Genomic DNA, 19856 nt, shown 5'->3' on the forward strand with positions numbered 1-19856 from the left:
TTTGTAGGGCATTAAAATTGCAATGATTTTCACTAGAATATGTTTTATCGCTAAGTTGTTAAAAAAAATTAGACAATGATTTAATAATCAGTGAGAAGCTTGTGATTGCATTTCATTGGTAAACATGTAAATCTTGGAGCTCCCAACTAGATGACCTTCGTATCCCACTGATGGAGAAACACTACACTATGAGACACTATTCAGGTAGAATTCACACTATTTCTCTTACCTGAAGTGAAGAATTCTGCTTTCATATGGCCATATGGAACTAACCAGTCAAGCAATGAAAAAGCAACCCAGAATAGGAACAACTAATAAAAATATATATGAAACTCTTCAACTTCTGGCTGAAAGAGGATGAACCATATCTTGAAAGATAACTGCAGCTTGGATGTAAGAGTTTTGTACAACTGACAAATTTGTGTCATAACTACACTTTTAAAATATGTATACTTTCCTTTCACGTACTCTTCGTTCAATCTTCATGCATTTCTTTGTCCACTAAAGAAGTAGATTTCCTGTTCACTATGTTTTTAGAAAACAGGGCTGGTTAGTTCTTGAATTTCTAGACAGTTACTTGGAACTAGGTGTGCCAAACAGAGTTGCTAACATGGGTTTAACTCCCAGCATTCTGTTTCAGAATTAAGCAATCTATTGCTAAAGTGATCAGAATACCTCCCCTCTAACTTTTTCTACACCCCTGCCCTCTCATAACAAAAGCAAAATATCACCTTTTCTTAGCTGCTATCAGTTCTCATAAAGTGCCACCAGATTCAAAATATTAACTCTGTTTTCTTCCCACAGATGCTGCTAGACCTGCTGAGTTTCTCCAGCAATTTTTGTTTTTATTGCAGTACAGGTATTTATTTGTTTGTTACCTTCAGAATAAAGATGGATTAATTGTCTTCCAAATGCTAATAGAATGTTCACAACAACATATGTAGGCAGATGTATACCATGGAATCTGATCAGCTGGGGGGAAAAAGGTAACAATTCACAAATATGCTTGTTCAAGATTATACTTGAGCACAGAAGCTACACTTAAGCAATTAACAAATACAAAATAAGCAGACACACTGCCCTTATATACACAGCTTTTTAAATGGTTAAGTAATCACATATCCAGATTATCAGAACATGGCCCATTAGAAACTTGTTTGTTAAGTTTAAGCTTCTACTAACCACAATTTATATACACAAAATACCTAACAAAATAAAACACCCCAAGGTGCTTTCAAGGGCGAACAATTAAATTAAATTTTGCCATTGAGACACATAAGGTAAGATGATGGCACTTGACTAAAAATGTTGTCATAAAGAGCATCTTAAAGGAGGAAATAAGGGTAGAGATTTGGAGAAGTTTACAGAGCAAGTTTAAGGTTTTGGAGACCATGCAGTTGAAGATATGGCCACCAGTGGGTGAATCAATTAAAATTGTACTGCAAAATTTGATGAATGTACTTTCATCCTGCAGAGTTGTGGGGCTGGAAGAGTCCACAGAGATATGGATGGGCAAGGATATGGATTTAAAGCAATAATGAAGGAGAGTAAGCAGAGGGTTAATGGGTGAATGGGACCTGGTGCAAGAAAGAACATGGAAAATAAAATATTAGATCATCATTTTTTTTGGAGAGTAGAAGGTAGTTTGGTGTTCAGGATTATGCTGCAATAGTCAAAAGTTGAGGTAACAAAGGCATGGGGGTGAGGGGTTTAGTAGCAGATAGGCTGACGGAGAGATAGATTCAAGGAAATGTTCTCGAGGTAGAAATAGGCAATCATCATGATGATGTGAATATGCGATAAAAAGTTCATCTCAGAATCAAATTTGACACCAAAGTTATGAACAGTCTGGTTCACTTTCAGACAGTTGCCGGGGAGAGGGCTGGAATCAATAACTAGGAATGGAATTTATAGTGGGTCCAACATCAATGGATTTGGTATTCCCATAAATTAACTGAAGGGAATTTCTGCTTATTTAGTATTGCATATTGGATAAACAATTTGTTATTTTTAATGACAGTTGAGGTGGAAGCAAGGTTCTGCTAGCTGTCAATCATGTATATGTGGAAACTAGCTGTTTTTGGATACCATTAATGGTCAGTGTGCAGTTGCGAAACTGAAGGGGGCAGAGGAAACATTCTCAAGGGACCCCTCAAGGTTAATAGCATGAGAGCAAGAAAATAAGTCAATGCAGCTTATATTCTGCCTGTGATTAGGTAAGAATGGAAAAAGCTAAGTTCAAAAACTGTAAAATATGAGGAAGGATAATTTACCTTTGTCACAGTCAGACAGGGTATCATTTGAGACTTGAATAAGAGACATTTTGGTATTGTGACATAGTGGAAATCAAAGAGACTCAAAATTGAGTTTTTGGAATAAAATAGCAAGGATTTGGGAACCACCAACATACTCAATGACCTAATAAAGAAAACTGGGTGTTGGAGATAGTGTAGTACTTGACAAAGATGTTGGGGTCAAGGGCTGCTTGTTTTTTCTTAAGGACCTGGGTGGCCTCTGCAGTTTTAAAGGAGATAGGAACAATATCTGAAGGACCATTAATATTATTAACTAGCATGGAGGCCAGGCAAAGGATGCTGGATTATCAGCTATTTACTAAAAATGAGGACAAAGAAGCAGAATCACGAACACAATGAACTCAGACTAGAAATGAGGAAAATTTGGAGCAAACCATCATAAAGTTTTAGTTTAAGGACAGTAGTTCCTTAAAGCAAGACCTTGAGGTCATCTTGGCTGATGGCAAAGGGACAAAGTGGCCAAAACAATCAACTGAATGGTCTCAATGTTAATGAGGAAAATTATGAGCTTCTAAGATAGTTTCTAACCACCTGTTCAGAGATGCAATTACATAATTCTGAAGAAAGTGGGGCTAGAAACCAGGCCTCCTGACTCAGTGGTAGAGACAATGCCACTGGTCCAGAAGAGTCTGTGTCTTAACTTCTCGCCCCCTAATTCCTAGAATCTCCATGAGGGGAAATATCCCCTCAGCATTTACCCTGTCAAGCCCATTAAGAATCTGATATTTTTCAAAGCGATCACTTCTCATTCTTCTAAATTCCAATAAGCACAGTCACAACCTGCTCAACTATTGCACAAAAGATAATCCCTCCATGCCAACGATTCTCTGAACTGTCTCTACTGAAATAAAACATGGGGACCAAACCTACTCACAATACTTAAGACTTCTCTACTCTTATATCCCAACTCTGTTGAAATAAATGCCACATTCTATTAACCTTTCTGATTACCTGCTCCACCTGTGTGCTAACTTTCTGCATTTCATGCACAAGTATCTCCAAGTCCCTATGTGTTGCAACTTTCTGTAATTTTTTTCTCCATTTAAATAATACTGTTCTTTTGCTCTCCCTTCTGAAATGAACAATTCCAGATTTTTCCAAATTATACTCTATTTGCTAATATTTTCCCCATTTCCTTAACCTATCAATATCTCTCTGCAAATTGTTTGCATCCCTCTCATAATTTGTCTTCCCACTTATTGTTTCGTTTACAAATCTGGCTACAGTACATTTGCTTCCTTCTTTCAAGTTATTAATATCTACTGTACACAGTTGGGGTCATAGCACTGATCCTGTAGGATCCCACTGATTACAAGTCTTCAATCTGAAAAAGAACCCTTACACCAATTTGTTGTTTCCTGCCCATTAGCCAACTCTCTACCCATGCCAATATAATATCTTCAACACCATGGGCTCTCACCTTTTATGAGGTATCACATGAACACTTTTCAGAAATTCAAATATAACACATCTATCCTCTCTGGTTGAGGCATGATTTCCCTTTCATAAGCCATGCTGACTGTCCTTCTTTAGATTGTGATTTTTCATATGTGCTGCTATTACTTACTTAATAATTATTCCAACATCTTTCCAATAGGTATTAGGCTAATCAACCTATAGTTACCCACTTTTTGCCTCCCTCTCTTTTGAACAGAAGTGTCACATTGGCAGTTTTCCAATACTCCGCAACTTCCTTAAATTCAATGATTTTTGGAAAACTACAATCACCACATCCATTATCACTGTAGCTACTTCATTTAGGATACTAGGTTGCAAACCATTAGACGCAAGTGACTTATCTGTTTTTAATCCCATTAATTTGTCTAATATTACTTCTCTACTCTCGGTGATGGTGCTTACTTCTATCTCCTGTATTCTTTTGTATAATTTGAAGTGTCTTTCAACATAAAGAATGATGCAAAATATCTGTTTACTTCTCTGCCATTTCCTTGTCTCTAAATCTATCCCCCAGGCTCTTTTTCTAAGGGGTCCACACTTCCTTTTCATATAGTTATCTTAGAACCCCTACAATGTGAAAGCAGGCCATTTGGCCCATTGAGTCAGCACTGACTCTCTAAACAGCATCCCACCCAGACCCACCCCACCAAGTTATCCCTATAACCCTGCATTTCCCATGGCTAACCTGCACATCCCTGGACAATATGGGCAAGTTAGCATGGCCAATTCAACTAACTTGCACATCTTTGGACTCTGAGAGAAATCCAGAGCCCCCAGAAGACACTCATGCAGACGTGGGGAGGACATGCACACTCCACACATACAGTCACCCGAGGCTGAAACTGAACCTGTGTTCCTGGGACTAAGAGGCAGCAGTGGTAACCACTGAGCCACTGTGCCACCCCTGTCTGCATGGGTTTTCTCCCACAATCCAAAAATGTGTAGGTTATTTCCTCTCTTTATTATCTTTTAATCCTCCTTTGGTTGATTCTGATTTTATCCCAGTCTTCGGGACTATCACTGACTTTAGCCTCCTTATGTGCTTTTTCTTTCCTTAACTTCCCTGGGTAACCATGATTGGTTTATTCCTCTCTACGAACCTTTCCTCTTTATTGGGATATATTTTTGCTAAGGATCATTAACCACCTTCTAAAATGTCTGCTACTGCTGGCTTCCTCTTTCCTGCTAATCTGTCTGCCCCGTCCACTTTAAGCGAACTCTGACCTTATTTCGTTGCAATTCCCTATATTTAAGTTAAACACGGTTGTTTCTCATTCTCAAACAGAATATTAAATTCTATCAAAAATGATCATTAACTCGTCAGGAATCTTTTAGTCAGGTCATTTATTAGATCCTATTGCCTCATTACCCATTACCAGCTCCAAGAGAGCCTGCTCATGATTGGCTCCACGACACACTGCTCTAGGAAACTATCCCTAATGCATTGTATGAATTCATTGTTGTAGCTAACCTTTCAAAATTGATTGACCCAATCAACAAGATTAAAGTTATCCATAATTATTGCTCTAATCTTTCTACATGCTCCAATTAATTGTTGATTTATACCCTTTCTTACAATATAGCTACCATTTAGTGCTCGATACACTATTCCCCCTTTCTCTTGCTTTTTTTTAACTGACGTATGAGGAGAGATCGATGAGGTTTGGATTGTTTTCACTGGAGTTCAGATGAATGGAGGGGATCTCATATAGACTTATAAAATTCTAACAGGACTAGACAGGGTAGATGCAGGGAGGATATTCCTGATGATGGGTATGTCCAGAACCAAAGATCATAATCTGAGGATTCCGGGTAGACCATTTAGGATGGAGATGAGGAGAGATTCCTTCACCCAGAGCCTGTGCAATTCATTACCTCAGGTTGTAGTTTATGCCAAAACATTGAATGTATTCAGGGGGTGGCTAGATATAGCACTTGGGGCAAATGGGATTTAAAGTTATGGGGAGAAAGCAGGATTAGGCTATTGAGTTGGATGCTCAGCCATGATCTTGAAAATGGCATACCAGGTTCCAAGGGTCAAATGGCCTCCTCCTAGTCTTATTTGCTATGCTTCTATGTTTCTATAATTTACTCCATACATCATCTGAGCCTAGATCGTCTCTCACAACTGTACTCATTTCACCTCTTATTAACAGTGCCATCCCAAACTTTTTTCTTCCTTCCTGTCTATCCGAAACGTCAAATATCCCTGAATGCTTCTGATCAGAAGTGGAGGTGAGGATCACATAGAGCAAATCATACTGCCAAAACATTGTGATGACCAAAAGCTACATAGTAGGGGATTTTAAAAAAATTGTGAGATAAATTTTCTTCAGGGATGGAGACAGAAGGAAGTAAGATTGGAGGTGGAAAGGAGATGTGGATGAAGAGTGATACAAGAAAATGATTAAAATATGAGGCACTGCTGAGACCTCACCTGGAATAGTGCAAACGGTTTTAGTCTCCTTATCTGAGGAAGGATCTTCTTGCAGTAGAGTGTGTGTGAAGAAAGTTTACTAAATTGATTCCTTGGATGGCAGAAGTGACATATGAGGTGCTATTGAGTTGGTTAGCATTGTATTCACTGGATCATAGAACAGTTGGATATGGGGGAGTGTGCAATCAGATAGAAACCTCTAAAATTGTACGAAGGACTTGACAGCTTAGACACAAGAAGGATATTCCTGATGAGTTCTGAGGAAGGGTTACTCGATTCAAAACATTAACTCTGATTTCTCTCCACAGACCTGCTGAGCTTTTCCAGCAATTTCTGTTTTGTGACAAAAACAAATATTGGATTAACTAAGTCACATAAAATGGCAACACTAAGAAGGTGGCTTTGAATATGGATTAAGCAGTTTAAATAGAGGGAGAGACTAAGGGAGAGGACAATGAACGCAGAACAGAGAGGGTAATGAGTTGAGCTAGAGGTTGACAGCTTTGTGGATGAGAGTTGCATTGTGTAGTGGCTGAGGGGAGAAAGCTGCCAAGGACCAAATGTACATATCCACAAGGGTTTTGAAAGCTGTCATACTCTTTATCCCATATAAATCTCTGGGAGATTGATAATAAAGCCTGAATATAGATTAAATACTAAAAGAATGCTCATAGCAATCATGCAGATACTTGACGGATAATTGTAATAATTGTAAAACCATTTGTTTCAAAAAAAGCATACTTTTCAATGATTTAGTAAAATATAGTTCCTGACAATGTTAGATATTTTCAGATTGCAGTATTTCAAAATATCTCCAAAATTAGACAATTCATCTTCCATGCATTTAAAAACTGAGCGCAAAGAGCAAAAAAATAATAACTGGTTTGCTAAATTAAGTTCACAAAACTTAAAATCATTTTTATTTTTAAGCAAACAGCAGAAAACTAAGAAATTATCTCATGCAGTTTTCTGAACTTGAATATCACTGAGAAAAGATATTGTCAAAGCTGTCAGTCTTGCACTGATAAGGGCAAATGCAAGAACGTAAAGATTCAAACCATCACAACTTATACGCTGGAGAAAAGGGTACTGATTCGTTGGCATGTTGACCATGATTGGCTGAGACATTACCATGGAGAAAACACAGAACTATAGGCCCCCCTAAGTTGCTGGGTAACTCAAAACAGACACGCAGCTTGAAAATATTCCTTTTGTTTACACAGAATAGATCCTTGTGCACAAATACATGTAGATTCTAACAAAGGTAAATGAGCCATGCTATGAGTTCAACTCATTATCTTAAATTGGTGGTTAGTTTAGGTGAATGTGAGTACTCAAATAGCTTCAGGAAACAACTATCCTGAACTGGCATAAAGCACAAAGCAAATACTTAAGTTGCTAAAATAACACTAAAAAGTGGCTTTGAACCAGTGCCTTGAAATTGTCACTTACCTGAAAATGTAGCAGTTATAATAATACTAAAGCAGCAGCAGCAAGAACAAAAGAAGAAAACAGCAACTTCTAATGAAAAACCATAGATAAAAAAAATCAAAGAAACTGTATCTTTATAGTGTATTTTACACGCTAATGATGTCCAAAAGCCCTTTATTGCCAATTTCAAGCCACTGTTCAATTTGTGTAGAGAAAGCTCTAACCAATTGCAACAAAATAATTACCAGCTAATCTGTTTTAGGAATGACTGTTGGGGATAGTATTGGCATGGCAACAAAATGAAGGCCTCTGCTCTTGCTGAAAATAGTGCGACAGAATCTGCCACATCAAGTTGAGTAGATAAGTCTAACAACTTGTTCAAAGTGCATGTGGACTTGAAAAAGCAATTTGTAAAATCCTGGTGTAGGTCATTAAAATGAGTGAGTGTGAGAACTGGATCTTGAATAAGGCTGATGAGAAGTGGATTGTCGGTACTGAAATGTGGCTCTGGCGTTTAGAATCAGCTGACCAGAGTGAAGAACCAAGGAATCTGTCCTTGGGAAATCAGAATCCCTGTATCTTTCAGGATTTTAGCTGGAGGCAAGATGGAAAAATTAAGTAAGTACAACCTTTGGACCAAGTGGGCTAAGTGTTGTCACGTGTTGTGGAAATTTGACCATGAGGAAAGGACTGGCCAGGTTGGAAAATGGCTGGGTGAACAACGTCAGACAGGAGGCATGACAGTGGTGTGCAGAATTGTAGTGAACAGAGAAGCTGCCTACAGCCCCTCATGGACTATGTTTAATTATGGATGTCAAAGAACAATATTGCCACAACAGTGCAGCATTCTCTTGCTAACGAGCTGTAATCCCTGCCTAGATTTTGTACTCTCCATGACTTGAACCCACAACTTTCTGTCTCAAATGTCGGAGTTCTATTATTGAACAGTCCGATTCTCATGAGGAATGAGACTCTTCTGTAGTTTTGAGAATAGTTGATGAATGATTTTTAGAAACAAAAATGTCTGGTGATACTCTGGGACCATCAACAGAATGTTTGGGAAAGAGGGAGCATCAGAGTATAAGCAGAGTCTACTTTGCGATTTACGAGTAAACTGTTTCCTTTGCTTACTTGTTTAAAAGCTCAGTGAAGTGTGTTTTGTTGGAACTGCAGCTTTATATTGATGGGCCTTAGTCCAGGTGTCATTGTGACATTATAGTGGAACTCAGATCATTACCTGAAACTTCTTTTCAATGCCCCTCCCAGAAAGGGGTCACTGTGGTTTATAGCTGATGATAAAGGCATATCTATGGCCAAGAAATCTCAGTGAGTAAATTTTTCAAAATAAATATACTCTTTATCTAAATCTATCCATATAGACCAAAGTCAAGATATTCAAAGAGGAAAATCTGAAAAAAAAAAGGAAGTCTAATGCCTAGACTTGGTGCTGGGGCTGCAATTTGTCAGCGTATATGAATATTTCACAATATGGGCAGCTGTGGCTTGATTAACAATATAAAATGTTCAAAAATGGTATTCTGTCCCCTTGTTCAAAGTACCTTACAGTTTGTGCCTAAGTACAGTACAATGCTTGAACTACTTATCTATAAGTATAGGTTTCCAAAGCCTTTATTAAATAGACTGTGTAGTGAACTAAGAGTTCATAACCTCTGCCAACATTTTGAACAATAACGAAAGTGTTGTCATAAACCATGAAGTTGAATTGAATTGAATTTATTGTCACATGTACCAAGGCACAATGAAAAACTTTGTCTTGCAAGCAATACAGGCAGATCAAATAATTAAGTAGCATACATAAGTAAATTATAGGTAAACAGCGGCAAAAACAAAAACACGTACAGGCGAATGTTAAGTTTTTGTGAGTCCATTCAGTATTCTAACAACAATAGGGTAGAAACTGTTTCGAAATTGGCTGGTGTGTTTGTTCAGGCTTCTGAACCTTCTCCTTGGTTCTAGAAAAACATTGCCAGGGTGGGATGGATCTTTGAGAATACTGGCAGCCTTTCCTTGACAGTGGGCCTGGCAGATGGATTCTATAGATGGGAGGTTGGTCTTTGTGATTCTCCAGGCCAAGTTCACCATTCTCCGTAACCGTCTCTGATCTTGAATGGTACAGTTGCCATACCAGGTTGTGATACATGCAGAAAGAATACTCTCAATGGCGCACCTATAAAAGTTGGCAAGTGTATTTGCCGTCATGCCAAATTTCCTCAGTTGTCCGAGGAAGGAGAGATGTTGCTGGGCCTTTGTAACCAGTGCATCCACATGAAGAGTCCAAGGAAGCTTGCTGTGAATGACCACTCTCCATTCGTTCCACCTCTGTGCTGTTGATGTGCAGGGAGACATGAGTAACTTCCCGCCGAAAGTCAATAATGAGTTCCGGTTTTGCCGGCATTGAAAGCAAGTTGTTCTCAGTGCACCATTTTTCCAGATCTTCCACCTCCCACCTGTAGTCTGTTTCATCGCCATTTGAGATTTGACCGACTATGGTGGTGTCATCAGTGAACTTGTAAATGGCATACAAGTTGTGCCACACAGACTGAACTGCATTGTTAAATAATTTCTTTGATTTTAATTTCCAGCCTAGCTTCAGACTGAAGCAGTGATGAGCGAGCAATACTGAGTTATATCAGGAAGCAATTGTGGATGGCCTTGTCAGTGATCTAGACACAACTGTACAGAGATCATGGAAGGGTTAAGATTGTTGGGGTTATTGTGATGTGCTTAAAATAGTTTCTCTGTTGGCAGAAATGTGAGGAGGGCAAGAGAGCATAAATTTGTCCAGTATTACTTAAAGAGAGGTGAAAAGATTAAAATCGACAAGGTTGAGAAACAAAGTAATAAAAGGAAAATAAGCTGGAGAAGGTAGTCAGGATTTGGGAGGAGAAACAAGAAAGTTTTTAAAGGTAGTCACCAGTGACATTCTCCTAGGTGATCATACTTGGTAGCTTGTACTATCTGCTACTTCTATCAGTATATGGTACAGGGTAAGGGCTGCCTGAGGTTCCTTGCCATCAACCTTCCTTGGTCTTCAATTTGTCTTTGCCTATAGTGTCAATGATAGAGGATGCACCACCTTAGAGAACTGGCATTGAATAGGAGCACTATCCTTAGATGACAAGAAGGTTTATTGCATTATTAAATAACTTATTTGATTTTAATTTCCAACCTAGTTTCAGAAGTAAGCAATGATAAGTTATATCAGGAAGCAATCATGAATTACTCTGTCAGTGATCTGGACACAGCAGCAGAGAGATCATGGACAGCAAATGTTTCAACTTCATTTGGTCATATATTGTGACCAGAGTATGCAGGATCTAACGGAGTTGAAACAAATCCATCTGCTCCCTGTGAAAGCTAGGACAGAGTTCGTCATTTCCACTTGCAGACTTTGTGTGATGTCAGTAGGATGGTTGGAGCCAAGGTAACATGAATAGTGACTCCCTCAGAACCATTACTTTAAACAATGGTATGTTCTTTGAGGTTCTCAAAATTTTCAAATTTCTTGCTAATATCCAAAATAACCTATAGTTCTTGAACGAGCAGAGGAACACAAATTAGAAACAGGAGTAGGTCATTAGTCCCCTGAGCCATTTTAAAAAATTGATTCACTTGTGGGATGCGGTCGTCACTGGCTGGCAGCATTTACTTCTTGTCTCTGTTAGCTGCTCCGTCATTCAATAAGATCATGACTAAACTGATTAGGCCACCAGTCCCTCTCACAGTTGAAAGCATTTTAACCCCTTGCTCATTAAGAAGCCATCGATATCTACCTTAAAGGTATTTAAAGATTCTAATTCCCTTGCCTTTTGAGGAAGAGATTTCATAGGGAGAGCGGAGATTTAGAGTTAATATATGCAAATGAAATCTCACTTAAAAACCTCATGAACGAGATATTAGTAAATGTGACTGTATTTAAACTTATGCTTTCTTTGAAATGACATACACATGCTTTGTTTAGAATATCCTAATATTGTATCTGAACTCGTGACTTCAGTAAGGCATTCGACAAGGTTCCCCATGGGAGAGTGGTTAGCAAGGTTAGAGTTCATGGAATACAGGGAGAACTAGCCACTTGGATACAGAACTGGCTCAAAGGTAGAAGACAGAGGGTTGTGGTTTTGCAGACTGGAGTGCCACAAGGATCAGTGCTAGGTCCACTACTTTCCGTTATTTATATAAACGATTTGGATGTGAGCATAAGAAGTACAGTTAGTAAGTTTGCAGATTACACCAAAATTGGAGGTGTAGTGGACAGCGAAGAAGGTTACCTCAGATTACAACGGGATCTTGATCAGATGAGCCAATGGGCTGAGAAGTAGCAGATGGAATTTAATTTAGATAAATGCGAGGTGCTGCATTTTCAGAAAACAAATCTTAGCAGGGCTTATACACTTAATGATAAAGTCCTTGGGAGTGTTGTTGAACAAAGAGACCTTGGAGTGCAGGTTCATAGCTCCTTGAAAGTAGAGTCATAGGTAGATAGGATAGTGAAGGTGGTGTTTGGTATGCTTTCCTTTATTGGTCAGAGTATTGAGTACAGGAGTTGGGAGGTCATGTTGTGGCTGTACAGGACATTGGTTAGGCCACGTTTGAAATACTGCATATAATTCTGGTCTCCTTCCTATCGGAAGGATGCTGTGAAACTTGAAAGGGTTCAGAAAAGATTTACAAGGATGTTACCAGGTTGGAGGATTTGAGTTATAGGGAGAGGTTGAATAGGCTAGGGTTGTTTTCCCCAGAGCATCAGAGGCTGAGGGGTGACCTTGTAGAAGTATATACAATCACGAGGGACATGGACAGGGTAAACAGACAAGGTCTTTTTCCTGAGGTGGGGCCGACCAGAACTAGAGGGCATAGGTTTATGGTGAGAGGGGAAAGATACAAAAGAGACATAAGGGGCAACTTTTTCATGCAGAGGGTGGTGCGTGTGTGGAATAGGGTGCCAGAGAAAGTGGTGGAGGCTGGTACAATTGCAACATTTAAAAGGCATCTGAATGGGTATATGAATAGGAAGGGTTTGGAGGGATATGGGCTGGGTGCTGGCAGGTGGGACTAGATTGGGTTGGGATATTTGGTCTGCATGAACAAGTTGGACCGAAGGGTGTATTTCCATGCTGTACATCTCTATGACTCTAAATATGACTGCTGTAACTTCTTTACACATATTCAATATCTGAAAAAAACCTTCCCCCCCAAACATGTAAATGATCTATTATTATAAACAGTTGAACTTTTCAAAACAATTACTGCTAAAGGTTACCATCACTTAGATCTACTTACAATCTCATTATGAAGTTGGTTCCAATAATCAGTGACAACATAAAGCACAGAATGTTCTGAACTGGCAACATTTAATATTTTCCATCCAAACAATGGTGAAAATCTACTACGTTTGCCTCCAAAAAGGATATGCACGTTTGCTCAATTAAAACTTTGAAGTCTGAAGTCAGTAGGTTTTTGCTGGGTGTTAACGGATGCATATCAAAGACAGTAATAGTAAATGAAATGAAGAACAGATAAGTCAAGGGTCACTTGTAGGGACAGACACAAAGTGCTAAAAGGCCCCCTCATCTTTCTAATAGCTTCATGAGTTCAGGTTCTGTTGTTGTACATTAGCTTTGCAATCTGCCAACATAAAAACAAGTACACTAGTACCTTTCCATTATTAATATTAAAATATGGCTTTTCTGCCAGGCTTGATGCTCATAACAGAACAGTTCAAACATGTCTCAAATCTTCAAACTTTATTGTCCACTTGATTATAACATTTTTGTCTTAAGTTATCAGGAGGTACAACGGATGATTACATACATGGGAGGTGCAAGAGAGGAAAGAGAGAGCAGAGTTCCAGCAAAGATGCTGTAGCTAAAAATTGATAATAGGATCTCATCAGGATCTGCATCATGACAACACCAATATAGTTTATATATCATCAAATCTAACTGATGCTGATTAAAGGGTATGGAGCAACAATCATGTGACCTACAGTTTAATTGAATCTCCAATGAGAGCTGAAGTGGGAATCATAGTATTTCACTGCTATTCTACTATGGTGCATGCAATACGTAACTAGGGTTATTGCTTCTCATGTGTTCTGAAATAAGCCATCTGACACAAGAACCAACCACCCTATCAAACACACCCCATATAAGATTAGGAGCATGACTGGAACATTTCACCCCATAAAAACTTACTCTGCCATTTAATCAAATCATGGCTGATCTGATTGTGCCCTGACTGCACTTTGCTTCTTGCTGCCCTGATATACAATAATCCTGGACTTCTCTGTTGATCAAACATTTGTCTAACTCAGCTTCCACTGCTTTCTGGGGATAGAATTCTAAAGATTAATGACTCTGAGAAGAAATTCCTGCTTATACCTATCTGATGTATTTTTAAATTGTGTTCCTTGTTGTAAATTCCTTGAGGGGAAACATTCTCCCAACATCTGCATTGCCAAGCATTCTGAGATAGCTAAATGTTGCAATATGATCACCTTTCATTTTTAAAATTTCATGAAATATAAGCAGGCCCAAGCCATTCAAATTTTCTTTACAAGACAACCTTTCCATCTTATGAACTTGTCTAGTGAACTTTCTCTGAACTGCTTCCAAAGCAAACCTAACCTTCTTTAAATAAGGAGTTAAAATGTCATACAATACTCTTGGCGTCATCTCACCAATGTCCTGTACTGCTATAGCAAGAATTCTCAACTATTCTGCTCACAATAAAGGCAAACATTCCATTTGTCATCCTAATTACTTGCAGCAACCGCATGATGTTATGATTGCAGTTAATGTTATTACTCAACACATCTGATCCTAAACTGAAACCTGGCTTGATAGGTCTTGTTTTGTTTTTAAGAGTCCTTCAGTGAAACACAAGCATGCAATGCAGCAGATTTGGTTTTAACAATAAAACAAAAGTTTATTATGTAAAATAAACGAAGAGAAAATAAATCAAATTATTTACACATATGTTTAAAGATTTTCATACATATGGTAAAATCTTAATCCCATTATTCCCAGCAGGATCCCATTAGAGCAATAGTTCCCAACCTTTTCAGCAGTAAGGTATACTTCGATGAGGCAAACAATTCCATGGAATACCTAATTTGTTTCCGGTATCAGAAGTCTATGCGTGTGTGGCTCTGGATGCTTGCGCAGCCATATTTGATGGGGGCACGTGGTGTCAGCTGAAATTGCCTTCAATAATAGACACTGAAACTGTGGAGGAGATCGGAAACATGGACGCAACCTCAACACTCAAGTGGTACTGCTTCCCAAAAATTTCAAGGCATACTTTTCACTTAGTATGCCATCACACCCCAGTTGAAAAACACTATTATAGTACACACCACCAGACAGAGTTCTGTTCTCTATCCCACATAGGATTTGACTTAATTGTGGTTTAAATTTCCAGTCATGAGAATCGGATAGATTTTACCTTGGTGTGTCATGTGACTGAGCTAAGATTTTCTTAATTTTACGTATCCCCTTCAGGGTTTTAATCAAACATTTCTGGGCCTCAATTTCAAACTAAACTCACTACACTAAGGTAAACACTTTCTTAAGCTGTCCCCAAATCACTTCTCTCTCTCAGGGGCACTTATTCAGCTTCAGTAAAGACTTCTGTAAACTGCTTATTGGGACTCAAAGGCTTTTTGTCAAGTTATGGGTGTTTTCCCCAAGCTGAAAAGCCATTCTAAAATCTCCTGGTCTAACGCAGTATATTGTATGCTTTGTTCACTTGTAAACTCTCCCAATGTAAATAAACTCCCATTATGATTTTGCAAATCTCTCTCTGTAATGCTGTTTTATATCAGAAATTATCATGGCTACAGAAATAATTACAAGTTAATCATAAACACTTCACACACACAGACTAAATTCATATTCCACTGGTTCAAAATCTAATTTCAAAAATAAATTAATATATATATGGATGTATGTAACATCTTCCATCATAATACAGGACGACTCCACCCCCTCCGCCATATCCACGGAAAACAATTACCGCGCCTCAAATATATTATAGGGAACCAAGGATTAGGCGGCTGCCAGAAAGGTACATTTCCCATTGAAATGAATGGGGCCGCTCCTTTCTGCAGTAGGTCCTGGACTGTATCCCCTGTGGGTACGGGGGGACTACTGTACTAAATTTTTGTGATTCATTTGCGAGAATATTTGCGGGATTTCTATCAACTCTGCATTCAGGAGTTTCTCTCCATTTTAATAATATTCTTTTCTATTCTTCCTGTCAAAATGGACAACCTCACATTTTCCCATATACTATACCCCACCTGCCAGTTTCTTTTTGTCCAATTACATAACCTAAATCCCTTTGCAAACTCTTTGTATCTTCCTCACAAATTGTTTTCTAACTCATCTCTATTCATCTGAATCATCTGAAAACTTGGACTCTATACTTTGAGTCCCTTCAACCAAATCATTAATACAGATCATAAACAGCAGAGGTGACACCCAATTCTTGTTGTAATCCACTTCGCACAGGTTGCAAACCTGAAAATAGTCCATCTATTGCATCTCTATTTCCTGTTATTTAACCAATTCTTTATTCGTGGTATGTTATCACCTCCAAACCAGGAGCTCCTATTCTGTGCAGTAAGATTTTATGTAATATTTATTAAATGCCTCTTTGAAATCCAAATACGCAACACACACTGGCACTCCTCTGTCACCATGGTTATCTGTGACAGAAATGATTATTGCACATTGGCCAATAACCTCAAGTTGTAAAACATATTTTATTAACAAGCCAAAAAGACAGCCCTAAGAAAAATACTCTTCCCTGTCCTTTGAGTCTGGCCTCAGTATCGAAGCAGCAGAAACACCAGGTTTTTCTGAGAACACTCTACATTTGACCTTAACCTGGCATTTTTATGCAGCAGAAAATGCATATGGAGAAGATGCCTATGTTTATTTTCATGAAATTTGTTTTGTTGCCTCTTCTTTACATACAAGCATATGAAAAACCAGAGCAAACAAGCAGAAAACTTAAGGGCATTGCTACACGTGAAAAATGGAGATAAAAGATGAGTGGCTAACATTTCAATGCAGTGTTCATTGTTCAGGCACTAATTGAGTCATGAGCACAAGGAAATCACCTCTCACCAATTAAACATGTTTTGATATATGGTGTCATGGGCCTGTACATCAGGAGACAACACGAACAATCTACCAAAAATAAGCCATAGTACAATTGGAATGCTAGTTGCTTGTCATACCACAGCAAATAATAGCATCCATCTCCACTTTCTTGATTTAATGGGGTAACTTACTGGAATTCAAGCCCTGCTATTCCTGGAGATACCTCAATAGTTAAAGCTCTTAAAAGAAAAATGCAAAATCCCCACGCAACCTGAGTTTCTGATTTTGACAGATAGAAAGCAGGGACGGTGTCTGTACTTAACACTTATTACAGGTAATTAGATTCAAACTAAATTAAGTAAACTCTACAAGACAACGAATCACATAGTTGTTGGCAGACAGAGGATCTTGACCATTGATAACTGGCCCCTGGTTCATACTTAAAAGCTTCATTCATAAATAACTCTCTGTTACCGTTTATCTGCACATTACTACCCACAGCTATACAAACAGGAATTATAATAAGTATCAAATTCCTTGCATTCAAAAGATGTAGCTATCCTTCGAGGTCACTGGTTTTAAAACAGTTCTTTTACATTTCAGACCACAATTTTAAAAAGGACAAAAATATAAAGATACAGTTTTTATCGTGCAAGGACTTCAGTCACACCAGAAAACATGGTCCTCTGGAAAAGATTATACCTGTGATTTTGCAACGTGCCAATATTGCCTTGTTCAGGTCCTGAACAAAATACTAGCTTTATGCATTAAACAAATTTTAACACAATGAAGTGAATGTTGGACAATCAGCAAAGCAATTCAAAGACAGGTTGGTTGCAGAGTGGCGGATTTTGACATGAATACTGAAAATGCCTCAAAGAACATGTTAACCTCCAGCCGAGCTATTTTCAAACATAATCATGTGATTGCTGATTCTCTTGCTGGGAGGTGTATGTAAAAGGAGCTGGTGACGGAAAATAGAAAAATTGAGGTGTTAAACTCGAGCAGAGTTTGAATTTTATTATTGCACTTCACAATGGCAGTTTTGTATACTTCAGTAAATGCAGTACACTGTGGCTAAGTAAGTGCTGAATCGTTATCAGGTGGGTATGGAATGTAAGAAATTGCACAAGGTCCGAAAATGGGGGTAAGGATCACCATGTGGGATAAACATGCACTGATTCCTTCCGATGCAGGCAGGATGCTGAGTGAAGAGTTTGAGATTGTGCAAAGCTCTCTCTCACCTCAGGTACCATGCCCTGAGAAGATATCAGTGACCATGTTAATCTTTTATAGAGATGTGGATCATCTTCATTGGTCATCCATTCAACCCATTTACGAGGCACTTTAAAAAGGTGGGTCTTTTAGCAATGAGATTTGCCAAAGACATTTTCAGTATTCATATCAAAAACTACCACTCTGCAACCAACATGTCTTCTCTGAATTGCTTTGCTGCTTGTACAACAATCACTTTATTATGTCAAAACTTGTTTAATGCACAAGGCTAGCACCACAGTCAGCCTGCACCAGCTAATGTAGCTGCAGTGGGTGTTGGAATTAGCACAGAAAGACACTCTGAGCAGGAAAGAAAGGCTTACTAATTGCACAATAGTGCAGAGAGCATGCTTCATGGTTCTCAAATACAACTTTGCTGCAGGAAAGAAGATGGAAGGAGGGTAGTCCTCAAATGACGGGGGAAAGAAGTCTAAACAGATGTTGCAATTTCAGTGGAGAAACAACAAACTGCCGAAATGTTGACTTCTCCACCTGCTGATGCAATTTCGGTGGAAGTAAACAGTTTAAAAAGGATACAAAGAAAAATCCAGAAACAACAGGCTAGTCAACTTATCTTGGGTTGTGGTGAAGTTTCTAGAAATGATAATTTAGGACAAAATTAACAATCATTTGGGCAAATGTGCATAATACATGTGGAAGCAATGGCCTAATACTATTATTACTAGACTATTAATCCAGAAAGATGAAAGTGAGGACTGCAGATGCTGGAGATTAGAGTGGTGCTAGAATTGCACAGCAGGTCAGGCAGGAGTCCTTCATCATTCCTGATGAAGGCTTCTGCCCGAAATATCGATTTTCCTGCTCCTCGGATGCTGCCTGACCTGCTGTGCATTTCCAGCACCACTCTAATCTTGACTATCAATCCAGAAACTCAGTTGATGTTCTGAGGACCAGGTTTTGAATCCCAAATAGACTGTGGAATTTGAATTAACTTTTTAAAAAAATCTGGAATGAAGAACTGCTGTAAAACCCACCTGGCACACCAATGTCCTTCACGGACACCTGGTCTGGCCTACATTTGGCTCCAGAACCATAGTAAAATAGCTGATTCTCAACTGGCCTCTGAAATGGCCTTGCAAGCCACTCAGTTGTGTCAATCACTAAGAAGCCTCAACAAAGAAACAAAATTGGATGGCCACCTAGCATTCACCTAAGCACTAGAAAAGATAACAGCAAAAACAGCCCTAGCAAACCTGAAAAGTCCTCCTTACTTAAATCTGGGGGCTACTGCCAAAACGAAAAAGCTATCTTGCAGCATAGTCAAGCAAGATCCTGAAATAGTCAAACTCATGGAATCATACCTGACAATCTCAAGCACCACAATCAACATCCCCAATATATCCTGACCCACCACCAGGTGAAGCATGACAGTGGTGGTAGAACAGTGGTATATAATTGGGATGGAATTGCCCTGGGACCCCTAAACATTGACTCCAGACTCCATGACATCTCGTGTCTTTAGATGAAACACGGAAAAGGAAACCTCCTGCTGATTACCACATACCATCCTCCCTCAACTGGTAAATCATTACTCCTTCATGTTGAGCAATGCTTGGAGGAAGCACTGAGGGTGGCAAGGCACAAAATATATTCTGGGTGAGGAATTTTAATGTCCACCACCAAGAGTGGCTCAGTAGCAGCACTACTGATTGAACTGGTCAGGTCCTAAAAGACATAGCTGTGAGACTGGGTCTGTAGTAGGTGATGAGGGATCCAAGAGGGAAAAACATACTTGACCTCCTCTTTACCAATCAGTAGTTACAGATAGTATCAGTCAGAGTGGCC

The 19856-nt window shown here is 38.9% G+C and overlaps 1 protein-coding gene across 3 annotated transcripts in view; it reads right to left on the reverse strand.

The window, feature by feature from the left end:
• pgap1 (post-GPI attachment to proteins inositol deacylase 1) overlaps positions 1 to 19856 on the reverse strand; it is a 155808-nt gene that overhangs the window by 35957 nt on the left and 99995 nt on the right. For all 3 annotated transcript variants that reach the window (XM_043692909.2, XM_043692908.2, XM_087988693.1), the window contains one exon: positions 879 to 972. In XM_043692909.2, coding sequence (XP_043548844.2) covers positions 879 to 972 — 94 coding nt within the window. The remainder of the gene's footprint in view (positions 1 to 878; positions 973 to 19856) is intronic.

The sequence above is a fragment of the Chiloscyllium plagiosum genome, unplaced genomic scaffold (genome assembly GCF_037043375.1).
Source record: "Chiloscyllium plagiosum isolate Xiang-an unplaced genomic scaffold, Cpla_swu_hap1 HiC_scaffold_7, whole genome shotgun sequence".
NCBI classification, from domain to species: Eukaryota; Metazoa; Chordata; class Chondrichthyes; order Orectolobiformes; family Hemiscylliidae; genus Chiloscyllium; species Chiloscyllium plagiosum.